The sequence below is a fragment of the Eurosta solidaginis genome, chromosome 2 (genome assembly GCF_040869045.1).
Source record: "Eurosta solidaginis isolate ZX-2024a chromosome 2, ASM4086904v1, whole genome shotgun sequence".
NCBI lineage: Eukaryota > Metazoa > Arthropoda > Insecta > Diptera > Tephritidae > Eurosta > Eurosta solidaginis.
This window is the reverse complement of record NC_090320.1, coordinates 100,492,499-100,518,028: the sequence shown is the minus strand read 5'-3', so window position 1 is coordinate 100,518,028 and position 25,530 is coordinate 100,492,499. Positions and strand designations below refer to the sequence as shown.

The 25,530-nt window shown below is 42.7% G+C and overlaps 1 protein-coding gene across 1 annotated transcript in view; it reads left to right on the top strand.

The window, feature by feature from the left end:
* Positions 1-14,625: 14,625 nt before the first annotated feature.
* Gdi (GDP dissociation inhibitor) overlaps positions 14,626-25,530 on the top strand; it is a 162,610-nt gene continuing 151,705 nt past the window's right edge. The window contains exon 1 of the mRNA XM_067766038.1: positions 14,626-15,206. Within this exon, the coding sequence (XP_067622139.1) occupies positions 14,813-15,206 (394 nt within the window). The 5' untranslated portion in view covers positions 14,626-14,812. The remainder of the gene's footprint in view (positions 15,207-25,530) is intronic.

Sequence of the window (25,530 nt, the reverse complement as noted above, 5' to 3'; positions counted from 1 at the left end):
CGTCGCAAGTGTCATCTCAACTGGAAGACCAAAAGACATATATGGAATCTCAATTGGAAGCGCAAGAGGCACGTATATCTGAAATGTGGGTAGAAATTGTGGAACAGGTATCATCAAAACTGGAAGCGCAGGAAGCAAAAATGGCTCAATTTCAGGCAGAAGTAGATGATTTAAAAGGTCGTATGGAGCAGTTACAACTAAATCGCCCAGCTGTTTCAGCAAGCAATCCAAAGGTAAAAACACCATCCTTTGACGGTTCTGTTCCTTTCCAGGTGTTTAAGATTCAGTTTGAAAAGACCGCAGCAGTGAACAACTGGAATGCTGAAGATAAAGTTGCTGCACTATTCGTGGCATTGAAAGGATCTGCTGCTGAAATCCTACAGACTATTCCCGAGGGAGAGCGGAACAACTACAAAACATTGATGAGCGCTCTAGAGAGGCGATACGGAAGCGAACACAGGAAGCAGATACACCAAATAGAGTTGCAAAACCGCTACCAAAAGGCTAATGAGACTTTGCAGGAGTTTGCGTCAGATGTCGAAAGGCTTGCACATTTGGCGAATGCCGACGCATCCGTGGAATACACCGAAAGGGTAAAAATTCAGAGCGTTATAAATGGCATACGGGACGTCTAAACGAAACGAGCCACATACGCAAACCCAAAGCCAACATTTGCAGAAACGGTGTCACAAGCTCTGATTCAGGAAACAGCGTCGCTTCTGTGTAAGCCAGTTTTCAAAGCACGCCGTGTGGAAGTAGAAAGGCCAGAGTGGGTAGACGCAATATTGGAGGCGCTGAAAGGATCGCAAAAGCGGAGTGAAAAAGTTATCAAATGCTTCAAATGCGGGAAGTCCGGTCACATTGCACGTCATTGCGATCTTGGTCCTAATAGTTCCAACAATGGGGGTGGCCGTAAAGGCAAAGCTGGAGGAAATGAGCAAGAGCGTGTCGAATGTAAAGAACGAAAACTTGCCCCGGCTATTGAATGTCCTGTGATATCTGTGTCGCAATTTGGAAGGAAATCAAGCAGTCTTACCGTCAGAGGGGATGTGGATGGCAAGGAGCGTGTACTGACTGTAGATACGGGCGCATCTCATTCCTTGATCCGATCTGACTTGGTCAACAGGAGAGTAAAACCGTTACCTGGAGCGAAGTTGCGTACGGTCACTGGCGAGTATAACCAAGTCCGGGCAGAAGTGATCTATGAAGTCTTAATTGGGAAGGTCAGGGTTTTACACAAATTCGTTGTGGCGGAGATTGTTGATGAAGTTATATTGGGAGTGGATTTCTTGGTTGACCATGACATCAAGGTAGAAATGCAGAGAAGGGTGATACATTATGGGAACCAAGATGTGCCACTTAACTTCAGTTTGGAAAAAGGGTTCAGCAGTGAGCGAGTGCTGGTGGAGAAGACTCGACAAAGGCCACGAAAGTCAAAAAGGAAAGGTTGATGAATCGAATGTGTCAAATAAAGCCAAATTAAAAGTAATTGCGAGAAAAAGACCCGCATCGACAAACCCTAATGGATGCACTAAAATGGCTGAAAGAATTTTTCAGAAAGAAAGCAAGGATGGTTTCAAACCAGCGCGCACTTCTGTTGGGAAACGTCGGAACGATACTGAGTATGTGAAGCCAATCCGTGAAGAACAAGCTCTACAAAGTAGTTCTTCATTGGCCAAGCAACAGAGTGCGAGAGAACGATCCAGAGTATGAGTAGTATAATGAGTAGTAAGATGGAACACAGGTACGACAAGGAAAATAATTCGGAAAGTTTCCTGGAGGGAGATTTGGTACTGATATACAACCCTCACCGGCGGAAAGGTGTTCCATCCAAATATCGGTGCAGTTGAGAAGGCCCGTACAGAGTTGTGAAGACGATCAGTGATGTCATCTACCGCAAACAAGCTACTGGGAAATCACGAAATAGAAGAGTGTTACATTTGGCGATGCTAGCAGCGTTTAGATCGAGAGATTTGTCTGATCGGGACGATCAGACTTCGGTGAACGGCAGTGTAACGAACGCTAGCAGCACTGAGCGATGCTATCGTCTCTAAGCCGATGCTAAGCAGTGACGTGAATTCACATCAATAATTCAATCATTATGTATCTACATAAACGAAACAATAATTGCGTCTACATATATGTACCATGTACGTATACGAGCAGCAATTTTAGTTACAGTTGAGAAGTTTGAGAGCTGCTGGACTAGTAGATTCTGGAAGCACCTAGAAGATGCGAACGTTGAAATCCAAGAGTATAAAAGGCGGCAATTGTAGAGGCGCTGGAATTCAGTTTGATTTGAGTTGTCAAGCAGTTTCGACTAAGACGCTATCTAGCGATCAAGAGCAGTATTATTTTGAATAGTAGAGTTTCATTTGAGCTATCAATCAGTTTGGTTATTAAGCAAGCTATTCGTTGCACAGTTTGAGTGTTATTGTGAAGTACTTTAATAAAGGCCATTTTGCATTATTACAAATTGGAGTTATTTATTCAACAGTTTAGTGATTCGAACTTAGCAGAGGATTGCAAATAAGAGGATTTGCAAGTAATTTCGTTACAATATATATAAAAAAGCAATCCGAAATGGAAAGCGATCCTACTGGAGGGATTTCTGCGGCAGGATTGAATCCACATCCGCGGCCTCCCGTTTAAGGAAGGCGCTATCGAAATCTCCAACTCAGCTATGTTACGTCCAAAAGCCGGATGGGCACTGGATGGACTCCAGCGCTGAAACCATAAACTTGCTTATGGATACACACTTCCCAGCAAGTGCGGGCGTGTCTTCAAATATTGTCAGGGGCGGGTCACCTAATGATCAGCTAATAAGCGAAATCACAGATGATATAAGGATAGATTGGGTTTTACAGACGTTCAAGCCCTATACATCGCTGGGGCAGGATGGAATTTTTCCAGCTCAGCTACAATATACTGCCGAACTTATAAGGCCCTGGAAAAAGGGATTTTTATAGGTTGACTTAGGCTCAATTACGTACCAGTATCGTGGAGGGAAGTCAACGTGGTCTTTATCCCCAAGGCAGGGAAACCCTCCCACTCTAAACCAAATGATTATAGGCCTATAAGCTTATCTTCTTTTCTGCTTAAAGCACTCGAAATACTCCTAGAGGACTACATCAGGAGGAGGATTGAGCCGTCGCTTCTTTCGCAAGCTCAGCGTGCCTATACTAAGGGCAGGTCAACTGACACGGCCTTGCACTCACTGGTGTCCATTATCGAAAGGTCACTAGATCTCAAGGAATACATATTGGTGGCATTTCTAAATATGGTGGGTGCCTTCAACAACGTTCTCCCGGAGGTCATCACCTCGGTGCTGACCGATCTGGGGGTCGATGCGTGCCTGGTGGAGTTCATATACAATCTGCTTACGCGTATGCAGATTAAAACTGAGCTAGGTGGATGCGTGATCAGCAGGCCGGTCGGCAGAGGCACTCCGCTGGGAGGCGTTCTCTCTCCGCCGCTTTGGGTGGTTACCGTCAACCAACTACTACTCCTCATGGAATCAGAACATCACCAAGTGATCGCGTATGCAGATGACATCTGCGTCACCATGCGGGGGAAATTTCCGCAAACTCTTTTCAACCTAATGGAAGAGGTACTATCCAAAATTTTGCACTGGGCCACACCACAGGTTTGAAAGTCAACCAGGATAAAACCGAGCTTATCCTCTTCACGAGGAAGTATAAAGTACCAAATCTAACACCGCCAAGAATTGGGGGTACGTTTTTAGCATTTAGCGATCAAGTCAAGTATTTGGGAGTCATTCTGGATAGGAAGCTATTATGGAGTGACCATATAGTGGAGCGATGCAAGAAAGCAGCGCTATTCACCGGCAAGAGGGCAATTGGCACCTCCTGGGGATTCTCCCCTAAGGTGGCCTACTGGATTTATACAGCCATTGTGCGCCCGATTCTTCTTTATGGTGCCTAGGTCTGGTGGCCCGCACTAGCTAAAACTGCCTATCTTAAAATGCTTCAAAAGGTGCAACGGAGTTCGGAGCTCTGCATCACCGGGGCTCTCGGCTTCACTCCATCTGAAGCACTCAACACAATGCTGTACCTTCCACCTCTTGACCTGGTGGCGAAGGAAATAGCGGTCCTCGCCGCTCTACGTATAAGGGAAACAGGTCTCTGGTCAAATGGATCTAGTGGACATGCACCAATCCTGGGAGCGAATGCCCCAGTCCCAATACCGGTGCGCACTGTCTTTGTTAAAAACTATAGTATATATATACCATCGCGACAAGACTGGAATACCAGAAAACATACGGTACTGTGTGCCATCAACATATTCACGGATAGTTCTACGCTAGACGGATAGGTGGGAGCAGACCTCTTTTCACCGGATCTGGGACTAGAGGTCTCTTTTCGCCTACCAGATCACTGTACTGTTTACCAAGCGGAAATGCTGGCAATACACAGGACTGTGAACCATCTCGGGTCTATGCCTAAGGATGGTAAACGGGTGTTTCTTTTCTCAGACGGCCAGGCCGCATTAAAGGCCCTGGACTCATTCGTCGACAACGCAAAGTCGGTCACTGAATGCCGCAGATCTCTTAACGAGGAGGCTCAGCACTTCAGTATCAGCCTTATACTGGTACCTGGGCACAGGTATATTGAAGGCAACTGCAGAGCAGACGAGCTGGCCAGAAGAGGCACCACCGACCATATCCTTCCGGGAAATGATTCGGTAGGTATATCCATGGCCACTTTCAGGCTTCGTGTGAAGTCAAGCACTATAAGAATTGCAAATGGACTATGGTCAGCCTTATCAATGTGTGAGACATCCAGGCAAACCTGGCCCTCATACGACAAGGGGCGCACAGGGCGCTTCTGATTTTAAATAAATCAGTTCTATCGTTCCCGGGTTCTTTTCATGGGGTGTTGCGCCTTGCTCTCACCGGCGTCACCCCAAATCGTCGACTCGTAGGTGTTTCTACACCCTCCCTCCCTCCTCGTGGTGGCACCTGGTAACGCTTCGGCGGCTAATTCGAGCGGCGACCTTTTTTCCCACCCCTTAACCCTATCTTCTTTTCTTTTTTCTCTTCCCTTCGTCCTTAATGGGCTGGATCAAGGTGTTATTCGACCCGTGCCGAGGATCAGCCTGGCTGGGGACCATAAATAGCCCAGTCGCTAACGGAGTGCATCGAATACCGAGCGAACTTCGGCTGACGGAAAATCCAGCCCGGGTATTCCAAAGGCCGGTACCTCTCGGGGAAGGGCCACCGACAGAGAAGACTTTGGGGCGGCTGCCGCCCATCTCGTAGCCACCAGCACAGCTGCTACTCGGCGTCAAGCGTCTGGCGGTTTGGCTGCTGGGGCTCCATGGTTATGGGGGTGGCCGGCTCTATGGTCAAGGGAGTTAAAAATCCCAGTCACCAGGACAAGCGCTGGGCTGCCCGGATCCTGCGTAGGAATGCCTCCTCGCCGATAAAGGAGGGGAAGTTTCCGCGGAGGACTGGTCGAAGGCGCAGCGTGACCTTGCTTGGGCGAAAGAGATGTTGCCGGAGTTCAGGCTGGACTGGGTCGAGAGCGATGAAGCTTCGAAGCGCCAGCGGTCTATGGATGAATCCAACCCTACGGCACCGAAAAGGGCCAAGAGGCAGGGAGGTTGGACGCGGTCTTTCGCAGAAATAACCAAGGATCGGCAGATCATTGGTGTTATTGACGAGATCAGCGAATATGGCAGGATCCCGAAACAGCAGTGGAAGTGGATTGAGGCAGCGCTCGCTACTGTAGCCGTTAAGGTCAAAAAAGAAAACCCTGGTGCGCCGCCTTCTTATACCGATAGGGGGTGGTTCCAGGGCAATATTAAACTAATTGCATGTGACAACGTCAGGTCGGCGAAGCTTTACAAAGCCGCCGTCTCGCTGATAGCGGAGGTGTATCCGGGCGCGCGCCTCAAGGTAGTGGAGGCGTGTGATATCCCCTCACGACCAAGGGCGAGAGCCTGGGTTCCAGTGACGCCAACGGACCCCGATGATATCCTGGAGCTGCTCCAGGGGTACAATCCTGGTCTACCGACCCAAAACTAGAAGGTGGTTAACGTGGAGAAGACTGAACGTACCACGATGCAGATAGTCCTGCTGCTCGACAGCGCAAGCGTCGAAGCGTTGAAAAGGCAGGATTTCAGGGTAAGCTACGGCTTCAAGAATATAAGCCTTAAGGTTTATAAGGCTGACGTTGAAGCCTTGGTAAACCTTGCGTCTCGTACGGAGGTGGTTGAACTCCCCCCAGTGAAGACGAGATGGAGGTAGACGAGGGCGAAGAAGCTGGTGGATACGCTTCGTCAGGCTCGAGCGGAAGCTTGGCTCTGAGGGTCAGCTTCTGGAGGATGGCGATTCTGAACCGACGCACACGGCGAAGAGCGCAAACAAACAGTGATTCGGGTCCTCCAAATAAACCTGCATCACTTCAAAGCAGCATCAGCTGCACTCCTACTGCACCTGTCTTCAGGTGCGGTAGACATCGTACTAGTCCAGGAGCCGTGGATCGCTGGCAATAGGATCTGTGGCCTGCGGACGCCAACGTATAAGCTTTATAGCGCTCAGGAAAAGGGTAAGCCTCGCACATGTATATTGGCTAATTCTACTCTTAATGTTTTTCTTCTACCAAATTTTAGCGATGGGGATCTGACAGCGGTTATCGTCGAGGTGCTAGGGAGGAGCTTTAAACTTGGTTCCTTCTACCTAGCGCACGATCACCAAGGCTCATTGCCACGGGATAATTTCAGGGATTTCGTGAGAGCGGTAACGATTTCATCCTACTCGGAGGCGACGCCAATGCTCATCACGCCCAGTGGGGCAGCAGTGATACAAATGACCGAGGTGAATCTTTATTTAACTATCTTTTAGGCACTAATCTAAGTATATGTAATAGAGGAAATGATCCCACTTTCATTACGAGGAACCGCGAAGAGGTCCTTGACATACACCTGGTCACAGACTCTTTCAGTGACCTGATCGTTTCTTGGAGAGTTCTAAAGGAGCACTCCTTTTCTGACCATAGATATATAAGCTTTTCTATATCACAGGCGCACACAAGTCCTAAGTACATAAAAAATATTACAAGAACGAACTGGGGCTACTATAAGAAGATAATAGGTAAAAAGCTATCTGAAGAGGTGCGAGCCCCAGAAAGCGAGGAGGAGCTAGACCTGTTTGTAAATAATTTCAGCCAAAAATGTAGGAATGCTTTAGATAGGGCTTGCCCGACTAAAAAGGTTTTGGAAACTCACAAACCACCATGGTGGTCGTCCGATCTTGATAAGCGTAGGAAGTCATGTAGGGCGACCTTTAATAAAGCAAAGCATAATGGACATGAATCCTCATAGGCTGCTTATAAAGCGAAAATAAATATATATAAAAAAGCAATCCGAAATGGAAAGCGATCCTCCTGGAGGGATTTCTGCGGCAGGATTGAATCCACATCCGCGGCCTCCCGTTTAAGGAAGGCGCTATCGAAATCTCCAACTCAGCTATGTTACGTCCAAAAGCCGGATGGGCACTGGATGGACTCCAGCGCTGAAATCATAAACTTGCTTATGGATACACACTTCCCAGCAAGTGCGGGCGTGTCTTCAAATATTGTCAGGGGCGGGTCACCTAATGATCAGCTAATAAGCGAAATCACAGATGATATAAGGATAGATTGGGTTTTACAGACCTTCAAGCCCTATACATCCCCGGGGCAGGATGGAATTTTTCCGGCTCAGCTACAATATACTGCCGAACTTATAAGGCCCTGGAAAAAGGGATTTTTATAGGTTGTCTTAGGCTCAGTTACGTGCAAGTATCGTGGAGAGAAGTCAACGTGGTCTTTATCCCCAAGGCAGGGAAAACCTCCCACTCTAAACCAAATGATTATAGGCCTATAAGCTTATCTTCTTTTCTGCTTAAAGCACTCGAAAGACACTTAGAGGGCTACATCAGGAGGAGGATTGAACCGCCGCTCCTTTCGCAAGCTCAGCATGCCTATACTAAGGGCAGATCAACTGACACGGCCTTGCACTCACTGGTATCCCTTATCGAAAGGTCACTAGACCTCAAGGAATACACATTGGTGGCATTTCTAGATATAGCGGATGCCTTCAACAACGTTCTCCCGGAGGAGTTTATAAACAATCTGTTTACGCGTAGGCAGATTAAAACTGAGCTAGGTGGATATGTGAACCGCAGACCGGTAGGCAGAGGCACTCCGCAGGGAGGTGTTCTCTCTCCGCTACTTTGGGTGGTTACCGTCAAGCAACTACTACGCCTCATGGAATCAGAAAGTCACCAAGTGATCGCGTATGCAGATGACTTCTGCGTCACCATGCGGGGGAAATTTCCGCAAACTCTTTGCAACCTAATGGAAGGGGCACTATCCAAAATTTCGCACTGGGCCACAGCCACAGGTTTGGAAGTCAACCCAGATAAAACCGAGCTTGTCCTCTTCACGAGGAGGTACAAAGTACCAAATCTAACACCGCCAAGAATTGGGGGTACGTTTTTAGCGTTTAGCGATCAAGTCAAGTATTTGGGAGTCATTCTGGATGGGAAGCTATTATGGAGTGACCATATAGTGGAGCGATGCAAGAATGCAGCAGCAGCGCTGTTCACCTGCAAGAGGGCAATTCGCACCTCCTGGGGATTCTCCCCTAAGGTGACCTACTCGATTTATACAGCCATTGTGCGCCCGATTCTTCTTTATGGTGCCTTGGTCTGGCGGCCTGCACTAGCTAAAACTACCTATCTTAAAACGCTTCAAAAGATGCAACGGAGTTCGGAGCTCTGCATCACCGGGCTCCACTCCATCTGAAGCACTCAAAACAATGCTATACCTTCCACATCTTGACCTGGTGACGAAGGAAATAGCGGTCATCGCCGCTCTACGCATAAGGGAAACAGGTCTCTGCTCAAATGGATCCAGTGGACACGCAACAATCCTGGGGACGAACGCCCCAGTCACAATACCGGTGCGCACTGACTACTGCACGGCAAAGAACGTCTTCGTTAAAAACTATAGTATATATATACCATCGCGACAGGACTGGAATACCAGACAACATACGGTACCGGGTGCCATCAACATATTCACGGATGGTTCTAAGCTTGACGGGAAGGTGGGAGCAGGCCTCTTTTCGCCGGATCTGGGTCTAGAGGTCTCTTTTGGCCTACCAGATCACTGTAGTGTTTACCAAGCGGAACTGCTGGCAATACTGTGGACTGTGAACCATCTCGGGTCTATGCCTAATGATGGTAAACGGGTGTTTCTTTTCTCAGACGGCCAGGCCGCATTAAAGGCCCTGGACTCATTCGTCGACAACGCAAAGTCGGTCACTGAATGCCGCAGATCTCTTAACGAGGAGGCTCAGCACTTCAGTATTAGCCTTATATTGGTACCTGGGCACAGGGATATTGAAGGCAATTGCAGAGTAAACGAGCTGGCCAGAAGAGGCACCACCGACCATATTCTTCCGGGAAATGATTCGGTAGGTATACCCATGGCCACTTTCAGGCTACGTGTGAACACAAGCACTATAAGAATTGCAAATGGACTATGGTCAACCATATCATCGTGTGAGTCATCCAGGCAAACCTGGCCCTCATATGACAAGAGAACAATCCATTGAGCCATTGAGAACAATCTGGGAAATAACTATGAGGTTAAGATTCCCAAAAAAGTGAAACCAGCAGTCATGGTGACTGGTATAAATTTTAAATATAGCGACGAGGAACTGGTGCAAAGAATTAAACGACAAAACATTTGTTTAAGTGAAACGGACATCAAAATTGTTAAGCAATATGAAGTGAAAAAGAACGCGAAAAACTATTATAATGCTGTGATAGAAATGAATGTTGAAGCGTTCACAAATGTACTAGCTGGAGAGAGGCTTAATGTAGGTTGGGAACTTTGCCGAGTATATGATGCAGTGCAGGTATTGTGTTGTTTTAAATGCAAAGGCTTCAATCACAAAGCGGCTGACTGCAAGGAAAAGGAATTATGCACAAAATGCTTGGGTGAGCATAAACATACACAATGCATAAAGGATGCAGTAAACAAGTGCATTAACTGCATACGAGCAAACAAGGAGCTGAATCTAGGACTTGACGAAAACCATGATACTCTGGATAGAACTTGTCCCGTATACCAACAAAAGCTAGATGCAAGGAAAAGGAAAGTTGTTTATTAGCAACCAAAGAAAATCCTTACAGCAGCGCAAAAGTCAAAATATTATTTAAATCGAGATAGCAATATATACAACTTGGAATGCATTTATCTTAATATTAGTAGTATCATAGCGAATAAAATCGAGCTGGAACGTCTTATTGAAATAAGAAGACCAAGTATTGTGTTATGTACGGAAACGTGTACAACAGAACATATCTTGGATTCTGAACTTAGTATTCCGACATACAAATGCATTCGTTGCGACTCTCAAAGTAGGCACACTGGCGGTGTTGTCATGTATGTGAATGAAAATATACAATTTAGCATAGTTTGTAATAAAGCTATCAACATGAATGTGTGGTGCATTATTGTAAAAATAAACAAATGCGCGTTAAAATGGAAAATCAGTGTACTATATCACTCACCAAGTAGCAGTGACTCCACCTTTATTACTTATCTAAATGAAATCATCACTGAACATCTCAAGGAGGCGGATAATAATTTAATAATTGGTGATTTTAATATCAATGTAAATGTATCGTCAACATACTCAAACCAGCTAACAAGTTTATTTGCACAAATGGCAATGATACAAAGGATAAACTTCGACACAAGGATAACAGAGTACTCGTCTACAAGAATTGATTTGCTATTCAGTAACAATGATAAAGTTAAAGCAGTAAATATAGGTGAACATCGCATTTCTGACCATGAGACAATCCACTTCGAAGTGCCAACAACAAAGCTTTGTAAAATGAGAAGGTATGCTACTGTTACATGTTGGGAGTACTATAGTGCTGAAAATCTTTTAACTTTGCTACGAACATGCGATTTCAGCTTTATGTCAATTTCCGGAGTAGAAACTAAAACTAAAGCCCTAAACGAAGTTGTAACTGTGGCTATGCAAGCACTGACTTATATAAAGAGGACCCAAATACAGATAAGAAATAAGTGGTACGACCGAGAATTAACAAACCTGCATAAAAGAAAAATAGAATCTTATAAAACTGCTCGAAATACTGGATTTTGGGACGAATATAACGTCATTAAGAAAATATATAAAAGAACCATAATTTATAAAAAAAAGAAATACATGGAAGATAGAGTAAATCATAACAATGGCGATATGAAACGTATGTGGAAGTGTCTAAAAGACCTCGTCGAGCTTAATGATGTTAAAAAACATATCACTAAAATTGTAATTAACGGTGAATGCCTGGAAAATGAATATGATATAGCTAATGCCCTAAATAACTTTTTTATACAAAGTATTGTTGAAATTAATGATAGCATCGAAGAAATTGTAAATGGGGATGAAATAAGCGCAAATCATAGTAATCCATTTGAAACATTTAAATTTACTGACATTGTAGTGGACGATATTATTATTATCACAAAATCACTTAAAAACAAATATGGCGGCGACAAGCTTTTATCGGAGGGTGTCGTTAAAGATGCCATGACATATACTGCTAATTTCTACAAAGACATAATTAACGAATCCTTAAACAGCGGTATTGTACCTAGTTACTGGAAAATTTCAACAATAATACCTGTTGAAAAAGTAAAAAATACAATGAAACCTGAGGAACTACGTCCAATTAACACGTTACCTACAGATGAAAAAATTATGGAGACAGTGGTGAAGGATCAACTTGTGGCATACTTAGAGAAGCACAATGTGATTATCCCAGAACAATCGGGATTCAGGAAGAGCCTTTCTTGTGAAACAGCGTTGAATATGGTAATTGCAGATTGGAAAGAAGACATGGCGGACAAAAAATTTACGGTGTCTGTCTTCTTGGATTTAAAACGGGCTTTTGAAACTGTCGATAGATCTGAGCTATTGGACGTTATGTTTAAAATTGGTATAAGAGGAAAGGCTTTGGAATGGTTCCGGAGTTATTTGGGTGACAGAAAACAGAGAACGATAATTGGAAAGGAGGTTTCATCAGTGGTGGATGTTAACATTGGTTTACCACAAGGCTCGGTCTTGGCGCCAATATTGTTTACATTGTATATCAATGATATCAAAAGATGCTTAAAATATTGTAAAATACGTCTATTTGCGGATGATGCATTGCTTATCATAAGTGAAAAATATGCAGAATGTGCCATGCTGAAAGTACAAGAAGACCTGGACTCGCTATACAAATGGTTATGCCTTAGAAAACTGAAATTAAATGTCGAAAAAACTAAGTTCATGATATTTTGTAAAAACACCAATATCATAAGTAACAATAGTTTAAATAATATTACGCTGAAGGTAAAAAACATGGAAATCCAAAGAGTAGACAAAATTAAGTATTTAGGAGTTTTGATTGATGATAATCTAAATTTTGGAGAGCATGTAACTTATCTGGAAAGGAAAATTGAACAGAAAATAGGCTTCATGTATAGAACATGTAAACATATCAGTCAAAGTCATAAAATATTGGTATATCGTTCAATTATTGAACCACACTTTATTTATTGTCCTACTATTCTGCTATTAAGTAATGATATATATATTAAGAAACTTCAAATACAGCAAAACAAGGCAATGCGATTTATTTTAAAATGTCCTCCAAGAACGCCAAAAATTGTAATGCTCAATAGATTAAACTGGCTTAGTATTAAACAGTCAGTTAGTTATTTCACATTGAAATTTATACACCAACTTAGGTTAGGAATGTTACCGAATTACCTGAGTAGTAAAATACATTATAATCATGAAATCCACAATTATGGAACAAGAAATTGCAATAATATAAGACTGCCTAGTATAAGAACTGAGTTCGCCAAAAGGTCTCTTGAATATTTAGGGTATAAAATGTATAATGAGTTACCTTCTGATTTGAAAGACTGTGAAAATATTAGTAAGTTCAAAGAAAAATTGTTTTTATATTGTACGTCACTAAATGTGACATGAGTAGTTATGTTTAATTTCTTATTTTAACCTAAACTAGGTCTTAAAGACCGTAATAATAAATAAATAAATAAATAAATAAGGGGCGCACAGAAGCGCTTCTGATTTTAAACAAATCAGTTCTATCGTCTCTGATAAGGGTCCTAACAGGGCATTGCTTAATAAGCACGCATGGTGCTAGAATGGGGGTAACGACCTTCGAATATTATCGCAGCTGCAGATGTACAGAAGAGACAGAGAGTATCCAGCACCTTCTCTGTCATTGTCCAGCGCTTAGTAGGCGTAGGTTGGCCTTCCTTGGTAAACCTTTTCTACATGACCTCGCTGAGTCTCTAGCTATGAAGTAAAGGCTCTAGCAAAATTTATAATTTCCACGAGGTGGTTAGACCCGCTTTAGACAGGGTAGGCGTCCTCTTTGAGACGTATAGGGTATTAAAATGGGCCCAATGGTGGCCTAAGTAGTGAGCTGTTACTATAGTGTCCAGCTCAGCCCTTGCAACCTAACCTAACATATCCAAGTTACTGCCGAGTCATTCCAAGCGATAGGGTTTTTAGACTTAAGCATTTTTATTAAATATTATTTCTCATATCTATTATTATTTTTAGCTGTTCTTTATTTTCTACTTTTTTCCTTTGATGTAGGGGATAAATTAATTAATTGATATATTTTAGCCAATTCTCTATTTTTATGAAATTTTTTTTTAACTTATCCTAAAAAGTTTTTTTTTATTTTTAATTTTAAAAGCCAGAAATTGTCCTTGGTTACTATTCTCAGTTGTCCTTGAAATTTGGAATTTACACATAAATTCGAATGACCGGAAAATATATGATGTCTTTGAAAGATAATACGCATACTCGACTCAAAGTTTTTTCAGTAACAGCACACATGTAAATGCATAAATATTGTATATCAAAATCACACACATGTGCCCTATTTGAAACGATAAACACAGCTCATGTGGATGAGCAAAAATGTGGGGCACTGAAAGTGGATTTTTAGGCTTTTTTTATTTGGTTTTGTGCTCTACGGTTACGTAGGGTGGCAAAGCAAAAACAATTGGTTGGCTTTAATATGGTTATGGCTAGTGCGTTAAGGTATGACATTGTTGGCCCTTAAAATTGATTTCCATTAGGTTGGTTGGTTCAGCTGTTTTATATGGCATTGTGCATGATAACTAAATGTGATATCGTCTGCATAGACGTCAAAATTCCAAAGTGATTGGATCACCTGATTTGTATTAGACTATGTTGTCTCATTCTGTATCTCTTTCTATCACCCGCTGAAGATAGGCGCCGCCATATTGAACACCCTGTCAAAACGCTAAAAAGTAGCCATATTGAACATCCTGTCAGGCATTTGACAGATAAGATATACCACTTAGTTATCATTCACAATGTTATATGGTTATAGATGAGGCAAGTTTGCCAGGTGAAACGCATATAATGCGACAACACGTTCACAACGCGATTCCGTGTCTACGCGGCGACGTTACTGTCGATTTGCGCTTTTGTTCAAACAAGGAAATTCATTCTTTGGTGACATCTCTTTTACTCTTGTGGTAAATTTGGCATATTATGTGAACGAGTAGAAAGTTTTATTTTTCACTGTGGTTTTATTGAACGCTGGGCCGTGTTGGTAACGCAACTGTGTGGACTTCGCTTCTTATTGGATTCAATTTGGCGAAATATCTTTAGAATATCTCGTCCTTAAAAGTCAACCAATTATTCAATTTGAGAAATGAATGAGGAATACGACGCAATTGTTCTTGGTACTGGTTTGAAAGAGTGCATTCTAAGTGGAATGCTCTCTGTTTCTGGTAAGAAAGTTTTGCATATCGATCGTAACAAATACTACGGCGGTGAATCTGCTTCCATTACTCCCTTGGAGGAATTATTCCAACGCTTTAACATTGATGGCCCTGGTGAAAAGTTTGGGCGCGGCCGGGACTGGAATGTAGATCTTATACCTAAATTCCTTATGGCCAATGGACAGCTTGTTAAATTGCTTATCCATACGGGTGTTACCCGCTATCTTGAATTCAAATCAATTGAAGGAAGTTATGTTTATAAGGGAGGCAAGATTGCCAAGGTCCCAGTTGACCAAAAAGAAGCCCTGGCTTCCGATTTAATGGGTAAGTAAAAGTAGATAGTCTAAAAGTTAGTAAAAAATATAAATATATCTTGCAATCGTACACCTTCAGAAATACATTGCCGTTCGCTAGTATGACTCGCTGACAAATCGTCATGACACGTATTGCAGACGGCATCCAAGCAATAAAATCAGGGTTGCGTATTGCAATTTTGGTTTTTTCTTTTCCCGAAAGTACTAAAATGGGGGTAATAGTCTAGTTGAGGGGTCGACTGCTAATACGCGTCAAAAAATATCGAGAGAGGTGTCAAACGACGCGTCTTGACATCAGTATTAATAATCCGAAGGCGGAAAATAAAAATTTTAACGCGTTCAAAAGATATTAACGAAAAACCGAAAAAAGACCCGCGGGTACCTCCGAAACCGGGGGTCGGATCCATAGTATTTTTGCGCAGAACACCTTTCTACGTTGGCGGCCTTCGGCCGCGCTTATAAAAAATAACCCTGGGCTACGCCATGCCAAGTCCGGGTGTGTCGTATAACCGTGGCTACCGCCACGGTGATGCACAATTTTTTTGGGGGGTACTAACACAACAACAACCACATGGAAATCGCCAACTTCAACTGCAAATATCTCCGGACAGAGATAAAATTTTCCTTTTCCGCCATCGGATTATTGTTCTCGACATTAATACGCGTCTTTTGACACCTCTCTCGATATTTTTGGTAGCGTATTAGCAGTCGACCCCTCAACTAGACTATTACCAAAATGGGTAAAACTTTGCTTTAGCTCACAATTGTTAAAAGACGCGCTGTTGACCCAGATAGATGCAAAATTTATGACTCGTTTTCGGATTCCCGTTCCTGGATCCAAAACGTTTCTTTTGGGTAATTGTCTAGTTGAGGGGTCGACTGCTAATACGCTATTAAAAATATCGAGAGGGGTGTCAAACGACGCGTCTTGACATCAGTATTAATAATCCGAAGGCGGAAAATAAAAATTTTAAAGCGTTCAAAAGATATTAACGAAAAACCGGAAAAAGACCCGCGGGTACCTCCGAAACCGGGGTCGGATCCATAGTATTTTTGCGCAGAACACCTTTCTGCGTTGGCGGCATTCGCCCGCGCTTATAAAAAAAAACCCTGAGCTACGCCATGCCAAGTCCGGGTGTGTGGTATAACCGTGGCTACCGCCACGGTGATGAACAAATTTTTTTGTGGGTACGAACACAACAACACCCAATGGAAATCTCCAACTTCAACTGCAAATATCTTCGGACAGAGATGCAATTTTTCTTTTCCGCCTTCGGATTATTGTTCTCGAGATTAATACGCGTCTTTTGACACCTCACTTACTATTTTTGGTAGCGTATTAGCAGTCGACCCCTTAACTAGACTATTACCGTAATATTATATATTTTACTAATAGAAAATGCTCGCAATGTATTTTGAATTCGAAATCAAAACGACAGCCTATAAAATTTTTCTGATTGTAGCAGCATAAGTGTGACAAGAAACAAAAACAAAAACATTTAAACAGCAGTATATCGGCACTCTGATGTTTGGGAATGTACCTAGCCCATATATGTAATACTCCCTATATTGCTACAAAAGGCTAGGTACATTCCCAAACATCAGAGTGTCGATATATTGCTGTTTAAATGTCTTTGTTTTTGTATTCAATAATCGAATGTACCTAAATTTAAATTTTTTCTTGTCACACTTATGCTGCTACAATCACAAAAATTTTATAGGCTGTCTTGTTTTGATTTCGAATTCAAAACACATTGCGGCCATTTTCTATTAGCCATATAGGAGTATTACATACATTGTAAATTTTACCAAGTAGCGCAACTAACAGCTGATTGGTGAAAATTCGCACATTCACAAGCACAGTTCTCGACTCAGTTTCAAAAAAAAACTAGATTTAATTCAAATTTTAAAGTGAGATAATCTTTACAAATTTATGTATACAGAATATATATGGCGTTTTTGTTGTTATTAAAACAATAGTTTTATTTATATTAAAGCTTTTATCATTTTTTTTTTTAACTTTGAAAAATCTCCGAACACCATTCCTTCATTATATGACATTCGACTGCCTAGTTTAATTTAACTCTACTCGCAACATAACCTCTACTTAAGCTGCCAAACTATATAGTAAACAATGATTACATATATGACCTAGTCTTTTGTAGCAATATAGGGGTATTACATATATGTATATTAATAATAGAAAATGCTCGCAATGTGTTTTGAATACGAAATAAAACGAGGGCGCTTCCCAAGGCAGTCGGTTCTATGTACCGGAGCGACTCTGGATTTTTCCCGACCAAGGACTGTCATTTCAGTGTGACCCCATTTAATTTGTTTCGTCCCTCCCACAAATTGTCATCCTCCCAGCAGCTCCTTGTATGTATGTATGTATGTATTTATTTGAAAATTTGTTCCTAGCACAACAATTTTGACAAATTATTTAACAGTGCTAGTCATGAATAGCATGAGCTATAAAAATTGAACATTTATAATAATAAATTAGATTAATCAAATTAAATTAAATATAGCGGACAATAGTGAAATATTTATGTATATAAATGTAAATCTTAAAACTAAAGAAAAGTAGTTAATAAATATTAAAAGACAGCAGTAGTGATGATAACCTTTGGCTGGTTATAGATTGAATAGTATTTAACAAACAAAGAAAGAAGACACAGAGAAAGGAAAAGGACTTAGAAATGAACATTTTAACAACAACAATTTGAGATCCAGTTTAAGAGTCGTTAAAAAATGATGTTAGCTCTTTTCTGAAGTGCAGAGCATTACTTAAGAGTCGAAGACTAGTAGGTAGCGAGTTCCAAAGACGTATTGCAGTAACAAAGAATTGGCGCTCAGAGGTTAGCGAGCGGTATCTGATGTGCTTAAGAAGAAGCACCGATCTTGATGATTGCATAAAAATAAGCTTACGATATAGATAGTCAGGTTCCTTCGTGTGTATCAATTTATGGAGGAAGGACAGTGTTTTGACTTTTAAAAGATTTTCGAAAGAAATGTTTAGCAACCTTTCAGCATGTTGAGATACGTGGTCAAATCTTTTCAACCCATAAACATATCTAGCAATGTTGTTGTAAACAACATTTAGTTTGTTCTTGCACAGATAGTCACAGTTTGAGTAAATCACACAACCATGGAGTAGCGTAGGTATTAAGTACGATTTAGCCAGAAGTAGTCGTATGTGCAAAGGCGTGAAATACTGTGTTAACCATAGTGTACGAAGCATTCCATACACTTTCCCAACCGTTCTAAAAATATGGTCTTTCCATGTCAATGTTTTGTTAAAAATTACACCTAAGTTTTTCGCCGTATCTACGTATTCTATAACGGAATTGTCGAACACTACATTCTCTAAATCATTAGTGGGAAAAGACCTTCTATGAATAACAATACATTTTGACTTATTCGGGTTTATACATAAGCCATTCATAGCAGCCCATGAAAATATTTGATTCAAATCGTGGTTTAAGTTACTTATGCACAAGCTAGTTTGATCACGAGGACAACACGTAAATAACTGCACATCATCAGCGTAGATATGAACATTACAATACTTAAGGACATCGGGTAAGTCATTGATGTACAGAACAAATAACAGAGGACCCAGGATAGAGCCTTGAGGGACGCCTCTTAAGACATGAAGGAAGTCAGACTTTTCACCATCTATACATACTGCTTGAGTCCTATCGCCAAGATATGATCTTATAAGGGCAACTGCATGACCAGAGAAGTTAAATAGGTTTTCCAGCTTCCTACAGAGCAGAGTGTGGTCTACAGAATCGAAAGCTTTGGAGTGGTCAAGAAGTGTTAAGAAGGCAATGTAACTTTCATCCACTCGCTCACGAATTTCTTCTGTCACAGATAATAGTGCCGTTGTACAGCTCCGCTTTGACCTGCAGGACTGCTACATATTCTCTTACTCCGGGAAGGAATCGAACCCAATCCGGGTCCGTCTCCTGACCCCGGTCCTGAGAAATGTTTTTGCTGCATTTGCCAGAAAAGAATCTTTTTAGGACGGTCATACTCTGTTCAGTGTGTCTCGTGCAAGGGATGGTTGCATCGGACAGGTTGTTCTGGGCTTGATCCCAAAACCCGACGTCCACGTAACTTTTATAAATCTTTTGTGGCTCCTTGCTGCTCACGCCCAAGGGCGTCCCGTAGTCTACGCCTAAGCGTATCCCCACTACCTTCCAGCAGCTTCGCTGCTCAGCAAGCCACAACAAGTACCCGCTGCTGCTCGCGCCCCACGGCGCCAACAACTCAAACAGCTGATACCACTCATAACTACTACCTTCGTAGTAGAGCTGGTAGCAATGCTGAGCATCAGCCCCTGCCCCGTCTTCTTCTCCCCCCTCTTTTCTGGCAGCAATCGTGCAGCTCAGGGAAACAGACTCTTAGTCCCTGCCTCCGTTTGCACCGTCTGCCAGCACAGAATATATAGGTTTGCGACATCCGCTCAATGCAGCTCCTGCCTTGGGTGGTGCCACTTTCCTAGATGTTCTGGTCTCCGCGACGGCAACCCCTCGACGGGTCTCATCGCGCCATGTTGCCAGGTCGCAAACCCAAATCATCCGGGTACCCCAATGCTTGCCCAAGGGCGCCCAGTCCCAAGGCCACAACAGCAATTGCGTCCTGGCCTTCCACAACCTAGGCGTAGTCACCCCTCACTTACCCCTAGAGTGGCGGCATCACCCCTCATGCACTTCAGAATTCTGCAGTTCAACTGTAATGGACTAACTGGGAAGATTACGGAGATAGTCGATTTCATGAAGCGGCACAACATCTGCATTGCTGCGTTTCAAGAGACTAAACTCACAGCAAGATCTGCATTGCAGACCTGCTCTGGTTATAATGTCCACAGGAAAGACCGCGAGAGCGGAAATGGAGGCGGCCTCGCGTTTATTATACACCACTCTGTGCAATATCATATATTTGATCCTGGCATCGACCGCAATGTCTTAGAACACGGAGACGCCCCCACACGTATGGTAGGAAGCTGTCATAGCTCGCCAGATATCTCAATCGTGAGCGCAGAACTCGTAAACGGCGTCAACTGGCAGCCGATGGTAACATTGGCATCCGACCACCTGCCTATACTTATTTCGTTCGAGCGTACCGCCGACTTCATCGTCACCGAAAAACGCACCTTCATAAACTTCAAAAAAGGAAAGGGCGAAGAATATAAATCTGCAACAGACAGCAGCTTTGCTGCCCTCCCTATCCCGACTGATGCCCGCCAAGGGGAGCGTGCCTTCCGTAAGGTCATTGAATCCGCCTCGGCACATTTCATTCCCGCCGGGAGAATTCCCGAAATCCGGCCCCACTTCCCGGCGGAGGCCGCGAGCTTAGCGAGGGAACGCGACCTTATAAGAGAGCTTGATCCAGGCGACCCCCAAATAAGGGATATAAACCAACGCATCAGATTGCTTGTGGACGAACACAAGCGGGCGAAATGGGAAGAGCACCTAACAGGTTGTAACCTCTCTACCGGTGTAGGTAAACTTTGGTCCACCGTAAAGTCCCTATCGAATCCGACTAAGCACAAAGACAAAGTTTCCATCGCCTTTGGCGATAAGGTGCTGTCGGATGCGAAAAAATGCGCGAGCGCATTCTGCCGACAATATATAATGCATCCTACGGTTGACAAAGATAGACGGAGAGCCAATAGACACGCACATAAACACATATTCAGCGCGTCACCAATCACCATCACCGCTAGAGAGGTTGAGGACGCCATTGGTCGCGCTAAATCATCCAAAGCAGTGGGCCCAGACGGCATAACCATGCAGATGCTTAAAAACCTAGGGAAAGAGGGTTTCAAATATTTAGCGCATGTCTTCAACCTGTCTCTTTCCACCTTTGTCATACCCGAGAAATGGAAAATGGCCAAGGTGGTCCCGCTACTAAAGCCTGGGAAACCAGCTAACATAGGTGAGTCATATCGTCCGATATCTCTCCTATCGCCAGTGGCAAAGACGCTTGAAGCCATTTTGCTCCCTTATTTCCAAGCACATTTGCAGCTAGCCCCTCATCAGCATGGCTTCAGAAAACTCCATAGCACTACCTCCGCGCTAAATGTCATTAGCACCCAGATAAATTGCGGTTTGAATCAATATCCCCACCATAGAACAGTACTCGTAGCGTTAGACCTATCAAAAGCTTTTGATACGGTCAACCATGGCTCGTTACTGCAAGACCTGGAAGGGTCTACCCTTCCCCCATGTCTTAAAAGGTGGACCGCAAATTATCTGGGTGGTCGGCAGGCATCGGTGCAATTCAGAAACGAAACATCAAAACAAAGGAGAATTAAACAAGGGGTGCCACAGGGTGGTGTCCTATCCCCGCTTTTGTTTAATTTCTACATATCTAAGCTACCTTCACCACCGGAAGGAGTCACAATCGTTTCCTACGCCGATGACTGCACAATAATGGCCACAGGCCCAGGCCCAAAGATCGATGAGCTATGCAATAAAATAAACGGCTATCTCCCTGATCTCTCCAGTTTTTTCGCCTCGCGAAACCTGGCATTGTCACCGACTAAATCTTCCGCGACCTTATTTACAACATGGACAAATGTCGACCATATTGAACATCCACGTCGATGGCCCTACGCTACCGACTGTCCTACACCCCAAAATCTTGGATGTGACGTTTGATCAGGATCTACATTTTGGTGCGCACGCAACCGCAATTGTTCCAAGAATTCAGAGCCGTAATAAAATCCTCAAATCCCTTGCTGGCAGTACCTGGGGAAAAGATAAAGAAACGCTCTTGACCACATACAAAGCAGTTAGCCAGCCGATTACGTGCTACGCGTCACCCATATGGTCGCCAAGCCTAAAAACCACCCACTGGAAGAAACTACAGGCCTGCCAAAATACTGCTCTCAGAATCGCCACGGGCTGTCTTCTTATGTCCCCAGAACACCATCTGCATAATGAGGCGAGAATACTCCCCATCAGGGAGAGAAATGAGATGCTGACCAAACAGTTTCTGTTGAATACCCAGAAACCTGGGCATCCCAACAGACATCTGATTGACGAACCAGCACCGCCTAGGGGCCTAAGGAGTCATCTCCGTAAGCATTTTGAGGAAATACGGCACCTGAGAACCCAGCCGTATGAAGCGGAAAAACACAAGCAGGTCCTTGGTGAACTCCATAGACAGGCGTCGGACCTTTATGTCGGGAATTGCCCGGTTAATCCAGTACTTGAAGAAAAATATCCAGAACTCGCAGAAGAGGAACGCATACTCCCCAGGGAAACGCGTGTCACTCTTGCTCAACTTCGTTCTGGATACTGTAACAGGTTAAACTCTTACCTATCCAGAATCAACCCCGACATACAAAATGTATGCCCTGCTGGCAATGTGTCCCCACATGACACCAACCATCTCTTTAATTGTAATGTGGAACCAACGCCTCTAAGACCCCTTTCCTTATGGTCCACCCCTGTTGAAACGGCAAGTTTCCTTGGACTCCCGTCAGAGGATATTGATGACAATTTGTGATCGGTCGCGGCTATTAAGTGGGCGAGCATTGCTACAACAACAACAAGACAGCCTATGTAATTTTTGTGATTGTAGCAGCATAAGTGTGACAAGAAAAGATTTCAATTTAGGTACATTCGATTACTGAATACAAAAACGTTTAAACAGCAATATATCGGCACTCTGATGTATGGGAATGCAGCTAGCCTTTTGGTTTTAAGAGTTTTGTTGTGTTAATAGTGGGACGCTCCATTAAATGGGTGCTATCATGGAGCAAACAATACAAGGTGGCAGCATGGGACAGTTGATTTTAAGCTTCTTTTATTTGATTTGATACATCAACATACGGCGCAGTACGATTTTGACATTTGTCCACCGAATTTACAAAAACAAAGTACATGAAATTTTTATTTATGTTTGTAGATATGTCACCATGCTACCACCTTGTATCGTTCCGCTATGGGTGCTACTAAAGCGCCAAATACACGACACGAACATTTCCGCGAACGTTCCTGTTATGTCATGTTTCTGCGACCTTTTCTGTCGTGTATGGTGGTGTTTGCCAGTTCGCGCAAATGTTCGCCAAAAATCAAAATATTTAAATTTTTGGCGAACATTTGCGCGAACTGTTCGTGCGTATGTGGAGAAATAGCTCATAATCGTAGTAATTTCTGAACGGAACAGACGTGCGCGGAAAAGTAAAATGGACAATAAAAAATTTCTGAGTGAATTTATTGAAATATATAAATATTTGCCATCATTGTGGCAAGTAAAAAGCAAGTAAAAAGCAATATTGCTGCAGCACAATTGTCCGTATTCATCGCTGTCTGAAAGAGAACTAATGTTCGGCCAAAAGTTCGTATGGTGTATGGCCAAAGATGCGAACAAGATTGCGGAATGTTCGCGGAAATGTTCGTGTCGTGTATTTGGCGCTTAACGAATTTTCATCAAAGTCCTCGTAACGGAAGTCAAAAGAAACAGGCATTTTCAACGGGCGGACAGTAGGGGGATTTATGTTAGATGCGAAGCATTTATGAAGTATTCAGGCCTGTTCTGGATTCCGATTCCGATCAATTTTTTCGGAATCGAAATGGATTGGTGTTCTCAATTTCGATTCCGACCAAAAATTATCGGTTTGAAAAGTATTGCCTCTGAGCAGTCGGAATGAAAATTAATTGGCAGATTATACACAAATGTTGCGATATTTGTCTTTCAAATAATTTTTTTTAAATTCTTCATTTTATTTGGAAGAGTTGTGTGTATTTTTTGTTTAAATTTGAGTTAAATTGGCATAATAAATCTTTCTTTAAAAACTTCTATCAAGAAATCTATTAGGCAAACAAATCGATGCTGATGGAAATGAAGTCGACCTGTTCTGAATTCCGATCCAGCGCATTTTTACGATTCGCACGCACAATAGGACGTATTCTTGCGTCTGCGCATCAAAAATCATATCTGCAGGCATTTTTTAATTAAAATAAAATTTTATGATACTTAAACCAAAACACATAAACAAAAACAGCTGATTAAACTGGTTACCGAATCGGAATGAAAACGATTCGAAATCGACTTCGAATCGATTTTTTACAATCGGAATTGAGAACACCAAATAGAAACCGAGTCGAAATCAATGTCGTTTTACTTTTCATTCCGAGTCGGAATTCAGAACAGGCCTGATTATATTTATTGTTGGTTAAGTAAGTTTATTATATGTAAAAAAAGAACGGATGTATGACGTACATTGCATATTATACAAATGCAGGGTATAAAGAGCATAAGAAAAACAGGGTTAAATATATAATTCAGTTATTCAACACCTTCCCTGATTTAGTTATTGTCAAACTTGAAGTTGCTCATGCTTTTCATTTACATACATACATATGTATTTAATTATTCAGTTCATTTAGCAATATTATTTTAGGCCGAATTTATCTGTCAAATATTTCAATTTTTGCGCAGTTATGCCTTTAGTTAGGATGTCTGCTTACATTTCATTAGTGGGTATATATTTTAATTCTACAGCTTTATTTTCTATCTGTTGACGGATAAATTTTGCCTTAATATTAATTTGTTTAGTGCGTGACGAATATTAGCTATTTTGCGCCACCAATATGGCACTTTTATTGTCACAATATAAAGGCAAGCAATAAACATCATGTGGTACGAGCTCGTTTTCCAATCGCCTCAGCCAAATTGATTCTTGGATTGCAGCAACTACAGACATAAACTCCTCCTCCGTTGATGAAAGTGATATTGTCTTTTGTCTTTTCGTTGCCCAAGCTATAGCCCAGATTGGAATGTAAAAATGTACCCAGTAGTTGAACGCCTACCATCTATATCTCCAGCCCAATCAGCATCACAATAACCAGTGATGTGACCTTCCGGCTGCTTCGTGTACTCTAACCCTAGATCGATGGTACCTTTTAAATACCTCATCAATCGCTTAACAACCTCCCAATGTGGCTTGCCGGGACTTGTACTATACCTACTCAACACGTTCACAGGTGAGTCGTATTGTCCGATATCTCTCCTATCGCCAGTGGCAAAGACGCTTGAAGCCATTTTGCTCCCTTATTTCCAAGCAAATTTGCAGCTAGCCCCTCATCAGCATGGCTTCAGAAAACTCCATAGCACTACCACCGCGCTAAATGCCATTAGCACCCAGATAAATTGCGATTTAAATCAATACCCCCACCATAGAACAGTTCTCGTAGCGCTAGACCTATCAAAAGCTTTTGATACGGTCAACCATGGCTCGTTACTGCAAGACCTGGAAGGGTCTACCCTTCCCCCATGTCTTAAAAGGTGGACCGCAAATTATCTGGGTG